At 33.9% G+C, this 22,263-nt stretch overlaps 1 protein-coding gene across 3 annotated transcripts; it reads right to left on the reverse strand.

Annotated features, from left to right (window-relative positions):
* Positions 1–42: 42 nt before the first annotated feature.
* LOC130954758 (two-on-two hemoglobin-3-like) lies at positions 43–22,104 on the reverse strand. 3 transcript variants are annotated; one of them, XM_057881524.1, is made up of 4 exons: positions 21,848–22,104; positions 12,421–12,551; positions 11,484–11,628; positions 43–280 (listed from the first exon to the last, which is right to left on the reverse strand). In XM_057881524.1, exons 1-4 carry the CDS (start codon positions 21,994–21,996, stop codon positions 271–273), a joined length of 435 nt encoding a protein of 144 aa, XP_057737507.1. In that variant the 5' UTR covers positions 21,997–22,104; the 3' UTR covers positions 43–270. The 3 variants fall into 3 exon arrangements, with proteins under 3 accessions (XP_057737507.1, XP_057737505.1, XP_057737506.1); XM_057881522.1 differs by having other exon boundaries at positions 43–303; XM_057881523.1 differs by lacking the exon at positions 43–280 and adding an exon at positions 5,155–5,615.
* Positions 22,105–22,263: the final 159 nt, after the last annotated feature.

Here is a 22,263-nt window from a genome sequence, read left to right on the forward strand (position 1 = left end):
TAATTGAGTAGTTTGAACATAAATTGATTGTTCCACAATTAATTATTCGAAAAAATAATTATATAAATAAGAGACTATTGAAATAAGTTTAGTTTTTAGCCTTCCCAACATATAAATAATACACATACAATACAACACACGTATACATATTTGTCTAGAATTATTTATAAATATGAGATTTTATCTGAAAAAGTAGATTTGTGCTAAAAGTTTTTACATGGGTGACTTCCAGATGCATTCTTGCATGGCATTTGATTCTGATTCCTTGACTCAACTCCCGCTACAAGAAAATAAGCAGTGTGCCTGAGGATTAAAAAAACAAAAGAAAAATGTAAAATTAAAATTTTTAGTTACAACTTATAATTCCGGCAATCATTTTGCACTGAATTAACATCTACCTTTTACTCTACTTATTTTGATTTTTATAGATATATTTCTAAATACAGCATTGATTCATAAATATATTAAATTACAATATTCAAACTTGGACACATACAGCCACCAAAATGGTGACACACCAAAATCAAAATGGTTTCTAACACTCGCATGAAATACGTTTACAAAATTTTAGAAATTTCATTACAAAAAGATGTGATCTTCTGATGAAATTTCTCCAAAAGAAAAAATAGAATAGCAAAAAACTAAAAAAGGAAACTTCGATTTTAGCGTATATGTTTGAGCCTTATTCAGCGGATTTTCAAGTAACAATTTTTTTAATGGGAAGCGTGTCAGATGTTGGATGTTTGATTTTTTGTATTCAAAGCTGATATGTTTTAAATAATGTAGTGATTTAGTTATGTTTTAAAATTGATGGCTTCGTATGTGTTAAATGGTTGCATCATCACCATCTCTTTGAATATGTTCGGTTGTTTCCTAGGACGGATGGTCGGTTATACGGTTAGATGGGTGGGAGCAATGATGGGATGTTGAGAATTAGGACTTGGACGTGAGTTTGGCGAGGGAAAGTGGGGCCACGATTGTCGGTAAGTCAGCGGGTGGGGCTACCTATAAGGACACTTCGATGTTAAAATAAATGTCTGTACGATGAAACAGTAGTTAATTAGGGTAAAAAGATGACGTATCTTGGAAGAGAGGTAGATCCCTCCCCTTTAATACTTTGTATTCGGCTGTACCCTTTCGCTTGGGCCTAACTGCTTTGATACTTCTGCCAACTATCCAAGTCTTTCCTAGAAGATGGTGTGACGCATGAGTCACTTTGGTTCGTATAGGTCGAAAACTCGTCGGATCGGTAGTCCACCGAATAAATTTCCGACTCTTATTGAATTGGATCAGAATAGAATCTATAAAATGAGTTTAGTTTTAAGTTTTAATGTGCGCCACTCTACAATTTTATTTATCAAGTTTTATAACTATATTTTCGTGTTTTTATTTTTGTATGTCAAATTATTTGGTCTCTTCTTAAATTAGAAAAAATCTGTATTAGACATTTGTATCTTCTCTTTATTGTATTAGTGAAAAGTATTTGATTCTTGTTTATGTATCTTGAGAGTTTAATTTAATACTTGCTATTATTGGGTGTATGTGGAATCTAGAATTGAGTAGTAGAATATCACCACTTTAATATATCTTTAGGTGAAGTTATGGCATATTTTTTGCCTGAAACTTAAAGACTTAGGTTTTAAGACAATTCACATTAATTCCTTTTGTATCAACATTATTAATTTGCACACACGCGTATATGTACATTACAAGAAAAATGCTTAATACTGTCAGATTTATCATTAAATTTAGTGTTATAAAATAATGGTAAATTTATCGACGGTAAAACTGTCGAATTTGTCAGGTTAAATTATTACTAGTGGATTTGTATTTCCGAGAGTAAATTCGCTGGTAATAATTGGAGAGAAAACAAAAAAATAGGCGAGTAAAGTAGGATCGGATATACTGTCGTAAAAATCCGCTGATAAACTCATTTAATGAAAGGCTACGTTTTGGTGATCCGCAATGATTTACTGTCAAATTTATCCGATGGTAAATTTGACGGTAATTTTATCTTAAATTCGAAGCGTGAACACTTTTTCCTTTCATTTTGAATCTCTCTCTCTCTCTACCTTTTTTTCTCCCACTCTCTCTACCCTCTCCCTCCCACCGCTCTGTCATCCCCACCACCGCCTCCTCAATCTGTCTCTCTCTCCCCTTTCTTCTTCCACACTCTTTCTAACCCTATCCCTCCCTACCGTGCGTCAGCCCCAATCCTCTCTGGCAGCCCTTCTCCTTCTCGCTGCTATCCACTTCTGCCAGCCGCCACCAACAGCACTGACCACCACCAACATTCTCCTGTTCACCTCTGTGTTTGCATTCTTCAATAAATAAATTTTTGTTTTTATTTTCGTTAAATTTAGAATTAATTTAGATTTTAGTTGTCAATTAATATTATGATTTAGTTAGAAATAATTTTAGTTGTTTGTTATCTTTGTACGTGAATATAGACTTTAAGCCGAACCACGTTAATTTATTTTGTGTCAACTTTTATCAGAACTCGATAAATTTTAGGCCAAGTTTATTTTGAATATATTTGACATAAAGAAGGTCGAATTCACAATGAGTATATTTTGCAAATAAATTTGAGTATTAACCAATGTGGTTGATTTTATATGAAGCATTAAGTAAATGGAGGTTTGTTAGTGGTGATGATTTTGAAAGCTTGAAACTCGATGAAAAATACAAATAAAGGTGGAGAGAGTTCATTAATGGTGCCTTGTATTTTCTAATTTGATAACTTTTCATTCAACTTTGGTTAGCTTAAAGATTTTTTCAACAATGTACTCATTGAATGATATTTGTCATGGTTGATAGCTTGGTAATTGGTTTGGGTTAGCTGTGGAGTGGTTAGTGTTATTGGAGGGTTTTTTTTTTTTTTTTTTTTCTATAAATTGAGCTTAGTTTTGAATTTCAAATTACACCATTCCACAATGTAAGTCATCTAATTTTAGAGTTATATTTGAGTATTTTCATATTCTGTATACTATATTGTTTGGTTTATCTTTTAGAGAATATTTGTGTTAAATTTTTGTACATTCTGTTTCTATTTGTGAGAAGTATTTTTCTCTTGTTCATTTCTTTTAAAAGTTAAGAGTATATACTGTAAGATATTTTTGTGTCTATCTTAAACTTGAGCTTCAATAGTGTCACCACTTTGATATCTCTTTTATTAGAGATTTGTTTTTATATATGAGTTATCACTTCTTCTTTTTTCAATGATTTAAATAGGATGGTGAGGAAAATTTAACAGCTAGTAGTAGAGTATTATCATCATGAATCAAAAAAAGAAAAAAAGACTAAGACTTTTTCTTCTGAAATCACAAACAGAAACTAACAATTAACACCTTCATATTTGCAATCTCCTATCAACTCTGTTTCTTTCGCATTTTGTCTTTTTTATATTGAACTTCTTCTCTTTAAAGATTTTGTTATGTTTAGCACTCTATATGCTCTAAATTATGGCATGAAAAACTGACTCTATTCCTCCCTGATGTTATTGGCATTGGTTGATTCATCCATGAAAGATTTGTTTGTTGTCTTTATCAATGGACATAGGCTTTAAGTGGAACTACGTTGATTCTTTTTATTATGTCTCTCCATGCAATTGGTCTTTTTTTTTTAATAAGTGGTATCAAAGTTTAAGATTGAGTTTTGGGTCAAATTTGTTTATAGATGAGAATATTTTGGAGATGATTTTGAATATTAACCAATATGATTAATTTTGTATGACGTTTCAATTTAGATAGTATTTTGAAAATTGATGAAAAATATAAGGCATAATGGAGATTGTATTCAATGGGTACAAGAAAAAATATTGTATCTAATGAATATAAGAAAAAAATCTATACAAATTCAAGTGCTAATAGAAATGTTGAGACACATTAATATTATAAGATATTTTTAGGTAGAGTGGCAAATGAATCAAATTTGCCGGACTCGTGAAACCTACCAAAACACTAGGATTTAAGAATTTGTCAAACCCACACCACTAAACCTGTGCGTTTTGGCGGTGGGATGGGTCGACTCAGCAGAACGGACTGACTTGTTAGGTTAAAGGCTAATTTTTTTAATTATTAAATAAAAGAGTAATTATTATTACAAAAGTTAAAAATTATATAATTTTTAATTTTTTAATTTTTTAATTTTTAATTTTTTTGTTATTAATTTTATTTATTTTATTTTATACTTTTATATATATGTTCAAATTATGTGACTTATTTTTTAAAATAAAAATAATTCTATTACCAAATATTATTTTAAACAATTTTATTAAAGTTAAAAATTTTTGAAAAGATAATTAAAAAAATATATTACTAATTTGATTTTGAGTTAATAGTCAAATTAGTCCCTAAAAGATAAGATATTTTTTAAATTCATCTTTAAAAGATTTTTTCAATCAAATTGGTCCTTTAAAGATTACGAATTAATTATATTTGTCTTCCTGTCACTCTATTAATAATTTTCTTCAAAGATTGGTATTGTAAAACGTTAATTGATAACATATATAATACCTGATATGTCTAATTGAATATTGACTAAATAAGTTTATAAAAATTTATTAATTTAGTCATTTTTTTCAATCACAAAAATTGTATTCTCAATATGATTTAGTGATTAAATTGATAGATTTTCATAAACATATTTAGTCAACGTCCAATTGAACATGTTATGTGTCATGTATGCTATCAATTAATATTTCATATTATTAATCATTGACAAAAATTGTAAGTGGAGTAACTGAAAGACAGATATGATTAATTCGTAATCTTTAGAAAACTAATTTGATAGAAAAAAATCTTTTAGAATAATTTAAAAAATATTTTATCTTTTAAAAATTAATTTGACTATTAATTTTTAAAATTTTTTATTTATATTTAATTTTTTAATTATTATTTTTATATTAGTTTTAATTTTATTTTTTTAAAGTTAAGCGAAATAATCCGCTAATCCACTGTAAAATGTGGCGGATTAGTATTTTATGCTACTTCACTTACCCACTTTGTCACTCTTTATTCTTAGATGTATGAGACTTGAATTTAAGTAGAGTGACCTTGATAACTTTATTAGAGAAATTTATTTTCAAATAGAGTTATCATTTATTTTATACTTCTTTCAGATTTCATAATGAAAATTTTTTTTGTCAGAAATTATTTTCTGTATGGAGGAAGTGTTGGTGAATTGGCCGAATATTGGCCAAGGAGGGGAATTACCGGAGGGTGGAGCTCACCCTCAACACGCCGGGGGCGTGGTGGCCGAGCGGGAGAAACAGGTGGCAGCACGCCGGGGGCGTGGTGGCTCAGCAGGAGTGGCAGGTGGCAGCACGCCAGGGGCGTGGTGGCTGAGGTGGATAGCCGAGGTGGCAGCACGCCAGGGGCGTGGTGGTTGAGGTGGCAGCACGCCAGGGGCGTGGTGACTCATCACGCCGGGGGCGTGGTACGTCAGGGGTGTCAGCGTTGCGGAGTCCCAATGCAGCACCACGCGGGGGGCGTGTTGCAGTCCTGTCTGCATGCAGGAGACAGCCCCCCACCCCGAGAACCAGCTACCACTGCTCCATGTATATATATATATGCATGCAGGACGGGCTTCTTCTCCAACACTTCATAAAATCAAACCTGAAAGAGGGGAAGTGTTACACGGGAGAAGGAGAGAAAGAAGTGAGTTTAGTTGTATTAGTAAGGAGGGTATAGTAAGTAGTAGTGAATAGTGGTGAGTTAAGTTTATGTGTGGAAATAAAAAGAGTATTAGTTTAAAGGATTAGAAAAAAAATGGTACGTAATTATCTAGCCCCTGAAGAACATATTATCAACTATCTCGATCATCCTATTTATGTAAATAAATAAATTTTTTTTTGATGTATTTAAATTATTTTATTTTTTATGTATTTTTTTTATGATACATATATATTTTGGTGCTGAGAATATTATTCTGTATATTTTTAAATATTTTAAGAATATAATACTTTTTTTTATAAAATAATAATAATAATAATAATAATAATAATAATAATAATAATATATTTAGTAAGTAAATAAACACTAAATTATATTATACTGTATCGTTATTAAAAAATTTAGTAAGTAAATATTATAATAAACTAAATATGTAAAATGTATTAAAAATAATAATATATTATATAATAGTATGAATTATTATCGTATAATACATATATATATTATTATATTATTGTTATCGGATAATATATATTATTATATTATTGTTATCGTATAATATAATATATAAATTTAATAATAATATTGTTATCGTATATTATATACATATGTATATATATATTATATTTAAGAAGATAATTATTTTTATAATAATAATATTATATTATATAATAATTTTATATTGTTTAATATTATTCTCGTATAAATATGTGAATGTATATTATAATATTATAAGGATTATTATTTAATTAATGTAACATGTAATTTTGTTAATGCAGTCTAACAGGAATTTGTTGGTGCGTAAACTGGATCCACCACAGACGTGGGATCCGATGGTGGAGAACCACTTACGCGCCACGGGATTCTACCACGTCTCCAGAATTGGAGTCATAAGAGGATTTCACCCCATGTTAGCTGCTCTGGTTGAAAGGTGGAGGCCTGAAACCCATATTTCGCGCACCTCAAACACCTCATTTCTTCTATCAAAGCGGTGCACAACTATGTTCCCCGCCTGTTGCATACTTGCTTCTATTCGCTGTTGCGCAAATGCGGAGTACGTAAATCCAGCACGCTTGCGTTCGTGAGACTCCGCACTCTTTCGCGTAAAGAGTTCATTTAACCTATAATATGTTGCTCGGACCAGCGCCAACACAGGTAGATTACGGGCACCCTTCAACACTGAGTTAATACACTCCACAAGGTTTGTTGTCATATGGCCCCATCGATGTCCCTCGTCGAATGCCAATACCCAATGTCTGAGTCCGATGGCATCGCACCACCTGGCATATGCCTCGCCTCGCTCCTCCAACCTCTTATAGTTGATATTGTACTCCTCCACCGTTCTTGAATACCCTATATTGACAACAAGCTTCTGCAAGTGAGGAACTTTGAATGCCCTTAAGAAGTTACTGCCGATGTGTCTTATACAAAACATCCACCATGCTCTTGGAGGTTGCCAGTCACCACCGGAACGATTAACTGCTGCCCGTATTGACTCATGCTGGTCTGAGATCATACCCACACCGTCTTTTCTAACAACATACGTTCGCAGATTCCTGAGGAAGAAGTGCCACGCATCAGCTGTCTCACCTTCCACCAAGGCAAAGGCGATAGGCACAATGTTCTGGTTCCCATCTTGTGCAACAGCGACTAGAAGTGTACCTTTGTATTTTCCGTATAGGTGTGTGCCGTCAACCTGAACCAGGGGTTTGCAAAGCCTGAATGCCCTAATGCATGGATTGAAACTCCAAAATACACGATGAAGTATTTTTACACCTTGTGCCTCCTCGTTCCCGTTGTAGAGTGGTCGTGTTTCTATTTGGACAATTGAACCAGGAATCTTCTGCACCATGACCGAGAGCCACCACGGCAATGCTTGGTAAGATTCCTCCCAATCACCGAAAACGAGCGCAACTGACTTCTGCTTTGCCAACCAAGCCTTTCGATAACTGATGGTATAGTTGAACCTTGACTGGACTTCCGCAATTATAGATTTCACCTTGATGGACGAGTCCGACTCGACCAACGGCCTTATAGCCTCAGCAACTGTATCTGAGTCCAACTTGGAATGATCTTGTGAAATCGTTCCGATGGTGCACGTGTGCCTACCGTTGTATCTGCGTATCTCCCAACAACCTTTTCTCCGTATCAAGCTGGCTCGGATAAGCCAGTCACATCCACGCCCGTACATCTTGCATTTTGCATAGAACGTCTGTGGCTCAGACTCAAACACATCATAGTCAACTCCTCTAGATATAGTGAAACTTCTAATTGCTGCAACGACCGACTTTCTAGAGCTGTATTCCATTTCAATTCGGAACTCTCCGTCCTCAGGATCAGCAATACCTACAGAAAGCCGAAATCATCGTTTATTGCACACTCCAAGGTATAAAGTAACAACAACTTCGTATTTAGTCAACACGTACCTCTGTTTGCATATTCCGGAAACTCGGGGGCATGCATGGCGTCGAGATCCAACTCACACATAAAAGGTGAAACGCCCATCGGTTGACTGCTCGAGGGACGAACCACTACATTCTCCACTGCTGCCTCAACTCCCACATCACCATCCTCATCTTCATCGCCGGCTTCATAAGTGGCTTCGAAGTCCTCTTCGCTGTCACTATTCATACCTTCGTACACTGCAGCTATATCATCATTTACATCTATATCATTTTGGACCGCTACTGCCTCTTCAGCTTCAAACTCAACGTACAACTCAATCTGTGGGTGTCTCATATAAGTCTGCCGGTGAATTTCAAACATATTCTGCATACTCGCCTCATCCGTGATCGAAATGGTATCAAACTGTATTAGGCCACCAAAAACTACAACCGGATTTCGGTACAGAATTCTGCTCACTCTCATTAACGTACCATTCTCCATGCTCTGACATAGCCCGTTCTGCAGCTCCATTAACGTCATCGTGCATGGAACCACAAACGAAAACGAATTTTGTGACACAAACCTCACTCCCTCATGAGTATTACGTATTATCTCACCATTACGATACACCACCAAATTTGCGGTGTCCTCCATTACACCAACTACAACATCAAAGAATCCTCACAACACACTCAAATCTCACTCACTCAGTATGGAAAACACTATCGAGCTCTACCTTATATAGAGCGGTGAACTTACCACGCCCCCCACGTGGTTCACACTTGGACCAATCACCTTCCGCCACGTCAGCACGCCACCGGCGTGCTGACGCAGCACGCCCCCCACGTGGTGCAGCAACGGGCCAACCAGATTTCGCCACGTCAGCACGCCCCCTGCGTGCTGACTAAGCACGCCCCCTGCGTGCTGCATAGGTGGCTCAACCACAGCTTGCCACCTAGCTTCCACGCCCCCCACGTGATGTAAGCACCACGCCCCCTGCGTGCTGTGCTTTTCATCTGACACGCCCATCTCTGTGTAATACACACAGTTGCTCCATATTTTCCCAAATCACCAACATGTTTTCCATATTAAAATTAATGAGCCTTTTTTTGTTGTCATTGTCTAATAACGTATGTTTTAACTCAAATTACGTTTTCTTTTTTTGTGTTAGTTTGATACCCGTAGAATTCTATTTATTTCCTAACATCAGACTGGTATAATACAATTTAGGAGTTTTTAAATTTAAACCGACTTAAATAAAATCGTTTATTCAATTCAATTTAAAACAAAAATCGATTAAAATTGTATTAATTTAGATTTTGATTGGATTTTATTTTTTACAAATTATTGGATTATATTGAATTTCGAATCTACTTTTTATAACCAATCTAATTCAATTCAAACCGCACAATATGCTATAATATTATTATTTTATTATTATATTTATAATTATACTTATAACATGTTCAATTTGTTATACATTTTTATATTATTCGTACATTATTATTATTTAACAAATATTTTATATTCAAAATGTGATTTATTTATTTTTTTAAAAAACCTGTAATTTTATTTCTATTGTTATATTATCATTGATTTTTTAAGATATTGTTGACAATTGTTATATCATTGTTGATTATTTAAAATTTGATATTGAGACTTGTTATATATATTTAATTTTTATAATTTACAAAATCACAAATCCAATTCAATCCAATCCAATCCAAAACGTTTGATATTGGATCAGATTTTTTTTTAAATCATCTAATTTAAATTGCACCGTAAATAAAATTAATTTGCAGATCGAATAAGTTTTTAACTCAAAACTTATTCAAACCGTGCCGCGAATACTTCTAGTACGAGTGTCCCGTGTACGTTTGTGATTCATATTATCAAATCAAAAAGGAAAAGAAATTTGTTAGAGTGATGAAATTAATAAAATAAAAAATTATTAATTTATAATTTTTGTCAGGTATAAATTTTGCTATTATTTTAGTTTAAGAATGATTAAATCTATATATTTGTTTATTTTGTTAGAAACAAGAGACTAAACTGGAGAGAGGATTTGTGTATTATTGAGTATATTCAAGTTGTATATTCAAGTTCTCTATTCAACTTGTCTAGAACGATACAATATAGAAGGGTATTTATAGGTGCTAAGAGAATCGTAATAATAAAGACGTAATATCCTATAATAAATATCCAGATATGCTAATTGATCCTAATTGATCCTAATTATATTCTAACATCCCCCCTCAAACTCAAGTAACAACTTGAGTTTGAAACATATTTAAAATAACGAAATAAAAAAATGCATAAACTAATAGAACGGATGCAGACGGAACTGCTGGAAGAAAGCGCAGACGGAACTGTCGCTATCAGAAGGAAGCGCAGATGGAACTGCCGCGGGTGCAGACGGAACTGCCGAAAGGAAGCGCAGATGGAACTGCCGCTGTCTGAAGGAACTAGAAAGTGCAGACGGAACTGCCAAAAGGAAGCGCAGATAGAACTGTCGCTGTCTGAAGGAACTAGGAAGTGCAGACGGAATTGCCGCTTGTCGGAAGGAAGCGCAGACGGAACTGCGGGAAAGAAACACAGACGAAACTGCCACAAGAAAACACTGACGAAACGCAGACGGAACTGCCACGAGAGAACGCAGACGAAACTGCCACCAGAGAACGCAGATGGAACTGCCACAAGGAAACATAGACAAAACGTAGATGGAATTGCCACGAGAAAAACGCAGACGGAACTGTTACGAGAGAACACAAACAGAACTGCCACGAGAGAACGCAGACGGAACGAGAGAATGCAGACGAAACTGCCACGAGAGGACGCAGGTGAAACTGCCACGAAAGGATGCAAGCATGAGAGAACGCAAACGAAACTGCCACGAGAGAGCGAAAACTATATGATTTCTTCATGAGAATAGGTAAACAGCGGATGACACTGGTGTTTGATCATTCGACTCGAAAAAAACACAAAACAGAGAAAATAGGCTAGTCGATGAGGTGAAAAAACAGCAAAGGAGTGACAAAAGGGAAAGAAGAATGTCATAGAAAAAAAAATGCAAAAACTACGGTGATTTCACCGCAAGAAAAACAACCTATCCTCTTCAAGGAGGATACCATGGCTCTGATACCATGTTAGAAACAAGAGATTAAACTGGAAAAAGGATTTGTGTATTATTGAGTATATTCAAGTTGTATATTCAAGTTCTCTATTCAACTTGTCTAGAACGATACAATATAAAAGAGTATTTATAGGTACTAAGAGAATCGTAATAATAAAAACGTAATATCCTATAATAAATACCCAGATATGCTAATCGATCCTAATTGATCCTAATTATATTCTAACATATTTTATTATCTTCCTGGTTATTGAAATCAAAACAAGAAAAGAAAGAAAAAGAAAAAGAGAAACCTGAAGAAGTTGATGAGTTTGATCTTAGAGTCATCATCAATGTCGGAAGTGGAATCTAATGCTTGTTGCATGTGATGTAGCCACCTCTCTGCAGCTTCATGTGTCACATCAAATGCTCCATGCCTAGTTATTAGAGCAGGATGCCCTGCATTCCATAAGAAATTAGTAAGGGTGTGTTTGAAAAAAAAATGAATTGAATTATAATATAAATATTATATTTATAAAAGATATATATAAAATAAAAGTTGAATTGATTTGATAATTAATTTTTATATTTGAATTAAATTAATTTAAGAATTTAATTAACATGTGTTCATAGAATGCATGATAAATTTATCATTAATAAAAGATTTTATATTTTTATTGTTTACTCTCTATTTATATTACACAATCTTCCACTATTAGTTGTGTGCCTCTAGTTTTGTCAAATCATCACCGTCTATCAGAGCTAGTGAACTCCCTTAAAATCTAATGAAATTTACAAATCAATTCTTATTTTATATTTATTGTAAGAGAAAGAATAATTGATTTACAAATCAAAATAATTTCAATTTATAAAGAACTATTAAAACACACTCTAACATAGAATTTGTTTTTAAAGATTGAAATTAAAATTAAAAGAATGAGATTCAATATTATTTTTTTGTCAAAGACTAAAATTAAAATTTTAATTTTGAGACATAAAATTTTAGTCTTTTTAATATTTTTAAAAAATAAAGATAAAAAAATAAAATTTTTAAAAATAAAAACAAATTTTAATAACATTTATTTTTAAAAATACCATAGTCTAATTTTTTAAGTTTTCATTCTATTTCTTTCACCAATCTCACCGTTTTAACCTCACCTCTATTCTACTCTTAATTTCTCATCTGACTATAACACCTATTTCCATTATATAAAATACTGAAACATAACTCAATATTGATTTTTAAGTTACCTCTTCTCTGAGAGTAGAGAATAGGGCCACCCATTCTTTGAACAAGAAACTCGTATTGATTTTGAATTGCTTCTTCTTTCTTAGACTTACCAAATATTGAACGAAACCATTCTTCCTCATCATTATAAACCCTGAAGAAAAATTAAAGAAATCAATATAGTATCCGTTAGCTACTATTTAATTAGCTTTATACACATTACGACTTAGTTTTAGTAAAATTTTTATTTTTTTTAAAGTAACTTATAAAAACTAATTTTTAAAAAATAACTTCTAAAAAGTTATAGTATCGGTAAATTAAATTAAAAATAATTTTTAATAAATATAAATAATAATAAATATATTTGAAAAAATAAATTTAAAAATTTAAAAATATTATAATAGATATTATTATAAAAAATAAAAATTTAGATATTAATTAATATATGAAGTTATCTTAAATTTTTTAATTTTGATAAGTATAAGTCATTTTAAAAAGTTTCACTTTAAGTATTTTGAAAGGAGTAAAGATCTCGTGGTATTAACTAAGAGAGTATGAAAGCCTTACAGAAGAGTATTACAAGAACCATTGAGTGCTAATAGTAATGAAACAGTATAAAAGAAGACAAGAAAAAGCACAATCAATACTATAAAGAAAATCTCGTAGGTAGTGTTAAGGGAAGAGAGAATTATTGTCATTCATCCATTGTCATAGCTGAATGATGGAAAAGAAGAGGAATAAAGAAGCAATATTCAAAAGGGGAAAGAAGTCGGAGAAGAATTTTCAGAAAGAGAGAGCAATACCACTCAACGCTATTACACATAGCCTTCCAACCTTCTATTTAAGGTTCTCTCTCTCATATCTTTCCAATTATCCTTTTGTTGCAAATCAATTGCCATCTATCCTGCCTCAGTAACTAACTCTTTTTCTGGTGATAACGGCTTGTCATTTTGGACACAACTATCATCATTACTTGCCTTAATCCTCCTTCTACTATTTTTCTTCTTTACATTACCTCCCTCTCTAAACATAACCTTGCCCTCAAGGTTAAATTGAGGAAAAGCATTAGCAATGTCTGCAGCAGATTCCCAAGCTACCTCTGTTGCCTAATTTGGACCCCAGCGGATCTTCACTTGGGGTTTCTCATGCCCATTTTTTATAACTGTTCTGCTATCCAAGATCTTAGAAGGCTGGAGAATCGGCCCAATCTCCAACGTCTGTAGCAGAAAAGAAAGATACTGTGGAACGATGTGTTGTACCAAAATTAAGCCCAAGAAAGTAAGTCCTTCCACTTGCTTGGGTTGTCGAAACAAAAGCATCTAAGGTACATTTTCAGAGTTTTGTTGACAACTTCGCTTTGGCCATCTGTTTGAGGGTGATACGCAGAGCTCATAGCTAACTTAGTGCCCTGTAACTTGAATAGACGCTGCCAAAATTTGCTGATGAAAATGCAATCTCGATCTGAAACTATGGAGTTAGGAACCCATGCAATTTAACCACGTTTCCTATGAAAGCTTCAGCCACTGTCCTACTATCAAAATCATGTTTCAGCGCAATAAAATGGGCAAATTTAGAGAGTTTGTCCACCACTACCATGATATCCAATGCCCGTGAGACTGAGGCAAGGCAGTGATAAAATCCATACAAATTTGGTCCAAAACTTGAGCAGGAATGGACAACGGTTGCAATAAACCAGCCGGCCGCTTCGCTTTGGTTTTGGCTTGTTGACAAATGGCACAGTCTAGCACATAACGCCGGATATCCCCCTGCATATTAGGCCAATAAAAATTGGAGGCGATCCGCTCAATTGTTTTGGCAATGCCCGAATGACCGCCGATCACACTATCATGGTATTCCTTTAAAATAAGCTTGATCAAGCTATTGCCTAAAGGAATAACAACCCTGTTCCTCCAAAGAAAAAGGCCATTCTTTGAAGAGTAATTACCCTCACCTTGAGGATTTTGCCTGCATTAAAGCAATAGGGCCTTTAGTGAATCATCGGCTTGAAGATCCTCCTTTAAAGTCGTGATCCAATCAAGTTGAGGTGTAGAAAATGTAGCAAAGAAGCACCGCGAAAGAGCATCAGCTGCAACGTTCTCCCAGCTTGGTTTATATTGAATTTCAAAGTCAAAACCCAATAACTTGTGGAGCCATCCACTTCTGCTGTTCTGGTGTATGCAATGTTTGGTCAACCAATGCTTTCAAACTTTGCTGATCTGAGAGGATAATGAAGTGCCTCCCTAATAAATAGTGTCGAAATTCAACCATTGCCTCTGTAATTGCATAAAACTCTTTGACATAAGCTGATTGTTGCTGCACAGTGGAGGACAATTTTTTTAAAAAATAAGCAATTGGGTGCTTTCCTTGTTTCAGAACCGCACCAATGCCTATCCCCGAGGCATCCGTCTCTAACTCGAAAGGCAATTCAAAATTGGGTAGTGCTAGCACAGGTTGGGAAGAAATAGCGTCCTTGAGACATTGGAAAGCCGCCGATGCCTGAGTGTTCCATAGAAAAGCATCTTTCTTTAATAGGTCGATAAGGGGTGCTGCCAAAGTCGCATAACCCTTGATAAATCTGCGGTAATAACCTGTGAGGCCTAGAAATCCCCTAAGCTGCTTGAGATTCTCGGGCTGCTCCCATTCACAAACAGCCTTCACTTTGGCTTGCTCCATGTGCACTCCATTTTCGGAAATTGTATGTCCCCAGATAATCGATTTCTGCCGTGCCAAAGAGGCATTTAGAGAGCTTGGCAAATAAACACTCCCATTGAAGAATTTGTAAGACCATCTCAAGGTGTTGTAGGTGCAACGCCCAAAAGGAACTATAAACCAAAATATCATCAAAGAAAACAAGTACAAACATCCGTAAGTGAGGCCGAAAGACATCATTCATCAAATGTTGGAAGGTCACTGGGGCATTGGTAAGTCCAAACGGCATTACAAGCCACTTGTAAAGGCCTTGGTGGGTGCGAAAGGCTGTCTTGTGCCTATCCTCAGGTCTCGCCAAGATTTGATGATACCCGAACCGTAAATCAAGTTTAGAAAAAACAGTAGCACGAAATAGTTCATCAAGCAACTCATCCACAGTTGGGATTGGGAAGCTATATTTGATAGTAATTTTATTCAAGGTTCTATAGTCAGTACAAAAAAGCCATGTTCCATCTTTCTTTTTGACTAATAGAATTGGAAAAGAAAAATGGGCTATTACAGGGTTAGATGATTCTGTCCTCCAACATCTGTTTCACCATCAATTCAATTTGATTCTTTTGGCTATGAGGATACCGGCATGGCCGCACCTTGACCGGTTCGGCACCCTTAGTCAGAGGAAATGAATGATCATGCGCCCGTTGTGGTGGCAGTCCCTTGGGTTGAGCAAAAACTGTGCCACAACTGTGGAGAAGGATGGTTAATTCTGGGTTCAACCCTTCCGGAAGCTGTAAAAGTGTTTCTGCTGTCTCATCACTTTGCTGAAGCTGAACCGTGAATGCCTCCGCTATGGCATCAATGTTGACCAATCGCCTAATATGGTGAAATTGAGCTTGAGACAGGGCTGAAGAAGTCTCACCCTGCACTGTCACAAACTATCCCTCGTGCCAAAAACGAAGAAAAGCAGCGTCGTAATCCACAATATAAGCTCGCAGAGTCCTCAACCATAGGGTGCCTATCACCAAATCTCCTCCCGCGACATGGAGAACAAAGACCTCCGGAATGGTAATCTTGCAAACTTGCAATGTCACTTCCAGGGAGGGAATTCGCCCCTCTACATCCATAATCGCGAAATTACCCGCCATAACACGAACACCCGGAGCTGGATCGATGGGAAGGTTTAAAAAAACTTGGCAATGCGCGGCTGGATGAAGCTATCGGAGCTACCCCGATCAATGAGAGCTTGAACGTCTAAACCCCTAATCTGAGCCTTGATTCGAATGGATGCAGGTCCAGAAGTGTCGTGCATCGCATTATAAGATAGATGATGTTCAATTACTTGTTGATCAAGTCGTTGCAACAATTTGCCGTCACTGGGGACCTCCTCAATTGAAACCCCTGGGGAAGCATCTAGCTCTAGCTCAACCTGATAGAGCATAAAATGTTTATTTGGGCATTCTTGTATGGCAGAGAACCGCTCATCACACCAGTAACATAATCCCTTGTCACGGCGGCTCTGAATTTTGGCATGTGTCAAACGCTTGATAGAACTCTTGGTAGGGATCTACTGCTACGGTGGTGTAGGTAGTAACAGAGGCAGAGTGCTGCGGGGTGGTGGTCGCAACGGTGTCGTGTGTTGGGGCGAAGCAAGAGGGGGCCTATAGTTAGAAGGGTCGTGCGTGTTCCTTGTGATGGATGAGAATTTGTCCTCATACAAGCGCGCAAGACTGACAGCTCGCATCAAGGAAGGGGGCACTGTGCCTTTACTTCGCGGCGAATATCCACCTGCAATCCACTGATAAAACAATCACGTAGTGCATCCTGAGGTTCAATGCTGGATTGATTCACCAATGAAACAAATTCGACATAATAATCAGACACAGAGCTGTGTTGTTAAAGCTTGAATAAGAGTTCTCGCGGGGACTCAAAGAGAGAGGGTCCAAATTTGATCTCAATGTCGCGCTTGAATTGAGCCCATGATCGGAAAGGAGCTAAGCATTGAGCCATTTGAAACCACGACACTGCCATGCCGGTCATGTGCATTACGACGAGACTGACTTGTTCTTCCACCAGAACTCGAAAGAAATCGAAGTATTGGTCGACAGAAAATATCCAATTTAGTGCATCCGTTCCATCAAATTTCAGGAGATCAAAGCTCACCCTTCTGTACGGTTGTAGTTGTCGTTGGTGATGATCGGCTCCGGAGTTCGAGCCTTGCGGGGAGTCACACACGACGGAATGCCCGCGATTCGGATCAGAGAAAAGATGGGTGAGAGTAGACTGGATCGCTTCTAGCTTCATATCTGTAGCCTCTGTGGCGCGCGCGCGTTCAGATCTGCTTTCCTCGGTGGCCGCTTCGATCATCTGATACAAACGCTTGATGTCAGCCTCCATAGTCTTCATCCGAATATTGTCGGCCATTATCAATGAGAGCACCCAATGGAAGGGGTAAAGATCTCGTGGTATTAACTAAGAGAGCATGAAAGCCTCAAAGAGGAGTGTTACAAGAACCATTGAGTGCTAATAGCAATGAAATAGTATAAAAGAAGACAAGAAAAAGTATAATCAATGCTATAAGGGAAGTCTCGTAGGTAGTGTTAAGGGAAGAGAGAATTATTGTTGCTCATCCATTGTCACAGCAACACCTGAATGATGGAAAAGAAGAGGAATAAAGAAGCAATATTCAAAAGGGAAAAGAAGTCAGAGAAAAATTTTCAGAAGGAGAGAGCAGTACCACTCAACGCTACCACACATAGTCTTCCAACCTTCTATTTAAGGTTCTCTCTCTCATGCCTTTTTCACTATCCTTTTGTTGCAAATCAATTGCCATCTGTCTTGCCTCGGTAACTAACTCTTTCCCTAGTGATAATGGCTTGTCATTTTGGACACAACTATCATCATTACTTGCCTCAGTTCTTTTTCTACTATTTTTCTTCGTTACATGTTTTTAAAAGTATTTTTATTTTTTAAAAACTGTAAATACAAGCACATCATTTTTTGATTTACCAAATACAAAATAAAGAGTTTATGTTTTTGAAAACACAAATCTCTTTAAAAAACTTTATTAAACTAAATCTAAGTAATATTCCGTAAATGCGGGTATGGTATCCAACTAGAAAGGATAGATTATATATGTAAAATTATAAAGAAAAAGAAATTAAATCTAAAAATAAGTTTAACTTTAATAATATTTGAGTAAAAGTATCAAAATAGAGATAAAATTTAGAACAATTTGATATTGATTTGTTTCATTTAAGTGTAAATTAAGTTCAAAAAATATAAAGATTGTAACAAATATTCCGAAAAAAAAAAAACTCTTGTAAAAGTTGTTCCATCCTAACTAACTAACTAACGCTTACCTCAAGTAGAAAGTCATAACTAATTTTGAAGTGTGTGTTAGTTAAGAAGTTTACACCAATTAAGTTCTCAATCAAATCTTATTATATTTTAATAAACATTTTAATGCCCCAAAACTCGCATCTTACTTAGAGCCTCAATTTGCACACACATTTATCTAAGTGGCTTTTGTTGTGCCAATAAATTATATTGTGCTAACTTAGTTAAATTTAATTACTAAAAAAATTTGGTCATGATGAAAATAAGACTAAACGAGGCTAGATGACCTCTTATGAGGAGCCATAATTAGATATTTCTAGATGATACATTTTTAATTAATAAATTATAATTGCTTTAGTGGATATTGATCCACTTTTATTTATTAAATGTATGTAGAAGTAATGAAAATAGAATTAGTTGAGATGGCGAATTATATATAATTTATCCAAAAAGTCTTAGTTCAAGCCATGAAGAAAAAATAATTATAGATTACTATAACGAAGAATATTTTAGGGAAAAAAATTGGATACCAACTCATATGTATTAATAGATACTAAATATGGTACTATAATAATACATTTAAAATTAACCAAGATAGCAAAGTACTAAAATGTTTCTCTTATAAATTATATATAATAAAGGGTGTTTTGAGAAAATAATTTGAACACCAAACTATTTTCATATATTTTTTATATGATAGTTAGATAAATTATATATAATGAAAAACATTTAAAAAATAATTTAAACACCAAGCTATTCCTATATCTTTTTTATATAATAGAAAATAGGAAAAAAGAAAGAAGATAAAAAAATATGTGTGTGGATATTTTTTTTGTTGTATGCAAATCTATATAAATAATAAAAAGTAGCCAAATTAAAATACTATTTATTTTGAAGAATCTTATATGTATAATTTAGAGTTAATATTTATCTGCAAATTGAAGATATTCATAGTTAAAAATCTAATTAGATCTTTGATCATATATTTTTTTAAAAAATATTCTGTTAATTTTAATATTTTTTATATAAAAAAGATCTAATTATAAAATTAAAATTAGTATAAAAATTTAATTAAAAAATATAAAAATTTAATTAAAAATTTGATAAAATTATAAGAACCAACAAAATAATTAAACTTAATTTTTATGTATATTTTTTTATATCTTTTAGATTCGTATTAAATGTGATTGATAAGGAATTAAAAAAAAAACTTGTCACCATAAAAGTATAAAATGGAGATGTAAAAAATGACAAATATCAGTTTCTTATTATTTAACGGAGGTAAAAATTTAGAGGTGATTATTTTTATACGAAGTTATTAGTTAAAAAATATTAGATAATTTAATATGTTTAACTAAATTATTTTTATTGGAGACTCGTCTAAATTAATATTTATTAGTTATTAACTATTAATTTCACATAAAATAATTAATAAATTTAATTTTTATTTATAAACGAAATTTTCACATATATCCGGTGATAAAACTATGGCTGTTACAGATCGGATCTAATATCTGTACTTTTTGTCCTTGAATCGGAGATCGAATATATTCGCAAAAATAAAAATATTTTAACTTTTAAAAGAATCAACAAAATAAAAAAAAATGAAATCCTAATTTAACATCAATGTTTATACTAAAATATACCAATTACAACCACCACAATAATAACAAACGTATACATTCAAAAAATTAAAAACAAATTTTTTTAATAATAGAAATAGAAACAATAAAATACTAAATAGAAGTGAAATGAATAAAAGCAGATCAAGCAAAAATAATTAGAAGCAAATATGCATTTCAAATATCAAAGAATCAACAAAAAAAAAAAATTGGAACCTTAATTAGAAGTGAAATGAAGTAGAAGTGAGATGAGCAAAAACAGATTTACAATGGAAAAGCACAAACAGAGAAAAAACTGCAAACAACGAGAATCCAAGCGACGAGTGACGAGGAGCAAAGGTGAACAGTGTGGAACAGCGGTGAGCGCACAACGAGCAATGAGCGAGGAGTCGTAATGAGCATGATGAACTGAGAAAAAGAGAAGCAGAACGATAGTGCAGTAAGGAGGAGCGAAATGAGGTGAAATGAGCCGAGTAAGGGATCAGTGAGTGAAGTGGGGTGAGTAAGTACAGAAGCAAAAGTAATGGACAATGGGAAAGGGTGAGTGAGTGAGGAGTGAGTGATGACAACAAGGAAGAAGAGTAAGAGTAAGAGTAAGAGGATTAGAGTTTTTAAATGTTAAAATAGATATATTATTTTTATTTATCTATAATTTATTTATTTTGCGAATTTACGGATTGGATCTGTGAATACAGATGGGATATCTACGATCCAATCTTATTAGAATGTGAATCGAATCTTATTATCTGATCTAATGATTCCACCGATCGAATAATATTCACAGTTTACAAATAATAAATACCACAAATTTACGAATATTATTCGATTTATGTTCACCCCTAAATAAAACAGCTTGTTTTATAATAAAAAGAAGGCAGCGCAACGTGCGGAAGCTCTAGAAAATAGATAATGATTTGTGTGGTTATTTTTTGTATCATAAATAAAATGTGAGTGAAATTAAGTTAACTCTTGAGTTTTTTTTGTTTTTTAATTAAGCTTTTTTCATTAGTTGGTTCCATCCTTAGTTAATCTCTGTAATTTTTCTTTTCCGAATATAGCAATTTCAGTAAGTTTATCTATTTGAGAAGCTTTAAATGTTATTTTATTGAGTTTTTAATTTATGAAAAATAGTAGTATTAATGTCTAGTATAATTTTTAAAATTAAATTGTGTCTTTCTAAAAAATTATTTAAGTGCTTGTGAATAAATTAAAAAAAATAATTTCTTTCATAATAAAAATTTTTTTTATCATATTTTTTTAAAATAAATACTTTTAGAATTAAAAAATTAAATACAAAATAATTTATTTATAAATTATTTTTAATATAAACAGTTATTGGTTAAACTATTTTTTTAAAAAGAATTTAATTAAACTAATTTACCAAACTAAATCTATTGGCTACATTCTCCTGCTACAGATCACACACTTTATGACCATTAGAGCCGTCGATTTGTCTCCCCATCAATGGCCACAAACTTCTCATGTCACTTCTCCCCTTCCCCCAAAAATAAACACTTTCAATTTCCGCCTTCACCACCACCAAAATCAAACTCACCCTAAACCCTGTATAACAATCCCCAAATTTGTTTGACACTCACCATCTCAATTCTCCTTCAATTTCAGAATTTTCCCTTCAAATTTATATTAATTTGTTTCATTTAAGTGTAAATTAAGTTTAAAAAATATAAAGATTGTAACTAATATTTCGAAAAAGAAACTCTTGTACAAGTTGTTCAATCCTAACTAACTAACTGACTAACACTTACCTCGAGTGAAAGTCATAACTAACTTTGAAGTGTTAGTTAAGGAGTTTAGAATCAAATTGAGTTAGAAAGAGATAGAGTACCTGTCGTAGAAATTGGTGGAGAGGTTAATAAAGGTTTGGAGGCCCAATTTCTGAAAGAGATTGGCTCCGCCGCCGTTGTCGTCAATGGCGAAAGCAAGGGTGGTCTCAACTCCGCTCCATTCAGCGGCCTTCTCTTGCAGACTCTGCATCACTTTTTATTTGTTTTTGTCACCACTCTTCAGAGGCATAGACACGAAACAACTATATATAATATAGAAACTAAGGAAGGTGAAGTACGTACGCAACAAGGTAACAACAATAAACAATATATGCCTCTTTTTGATTCTTAGAGGTCACATAGTTGAGTATAAAATATCACAAAATTAATTTAGATGAAAGTGAAATGAGAGTGAAATGAAACAAAGAACATTATTCTCTTAGGAGTTACTTTTGTGATATTTGCATTTTAGTCCTCA

This window comes from Arachis stenosperma, chromosome 10 (assembly GCF_014773155.1).
Source record: "Arachis stenosperma cultivar V10309 chromosome 10, arast.V10309.gnm1.PFL2, whole genome shotgun sequence".
NCBI classification, from domain to species: domain Eukaryota; kingdom Viridiplantae; phylum Streptophyta; class Magnoliopsida; order Fabales; family Fabaceae; genus Arachis; species Arachis stenosperma.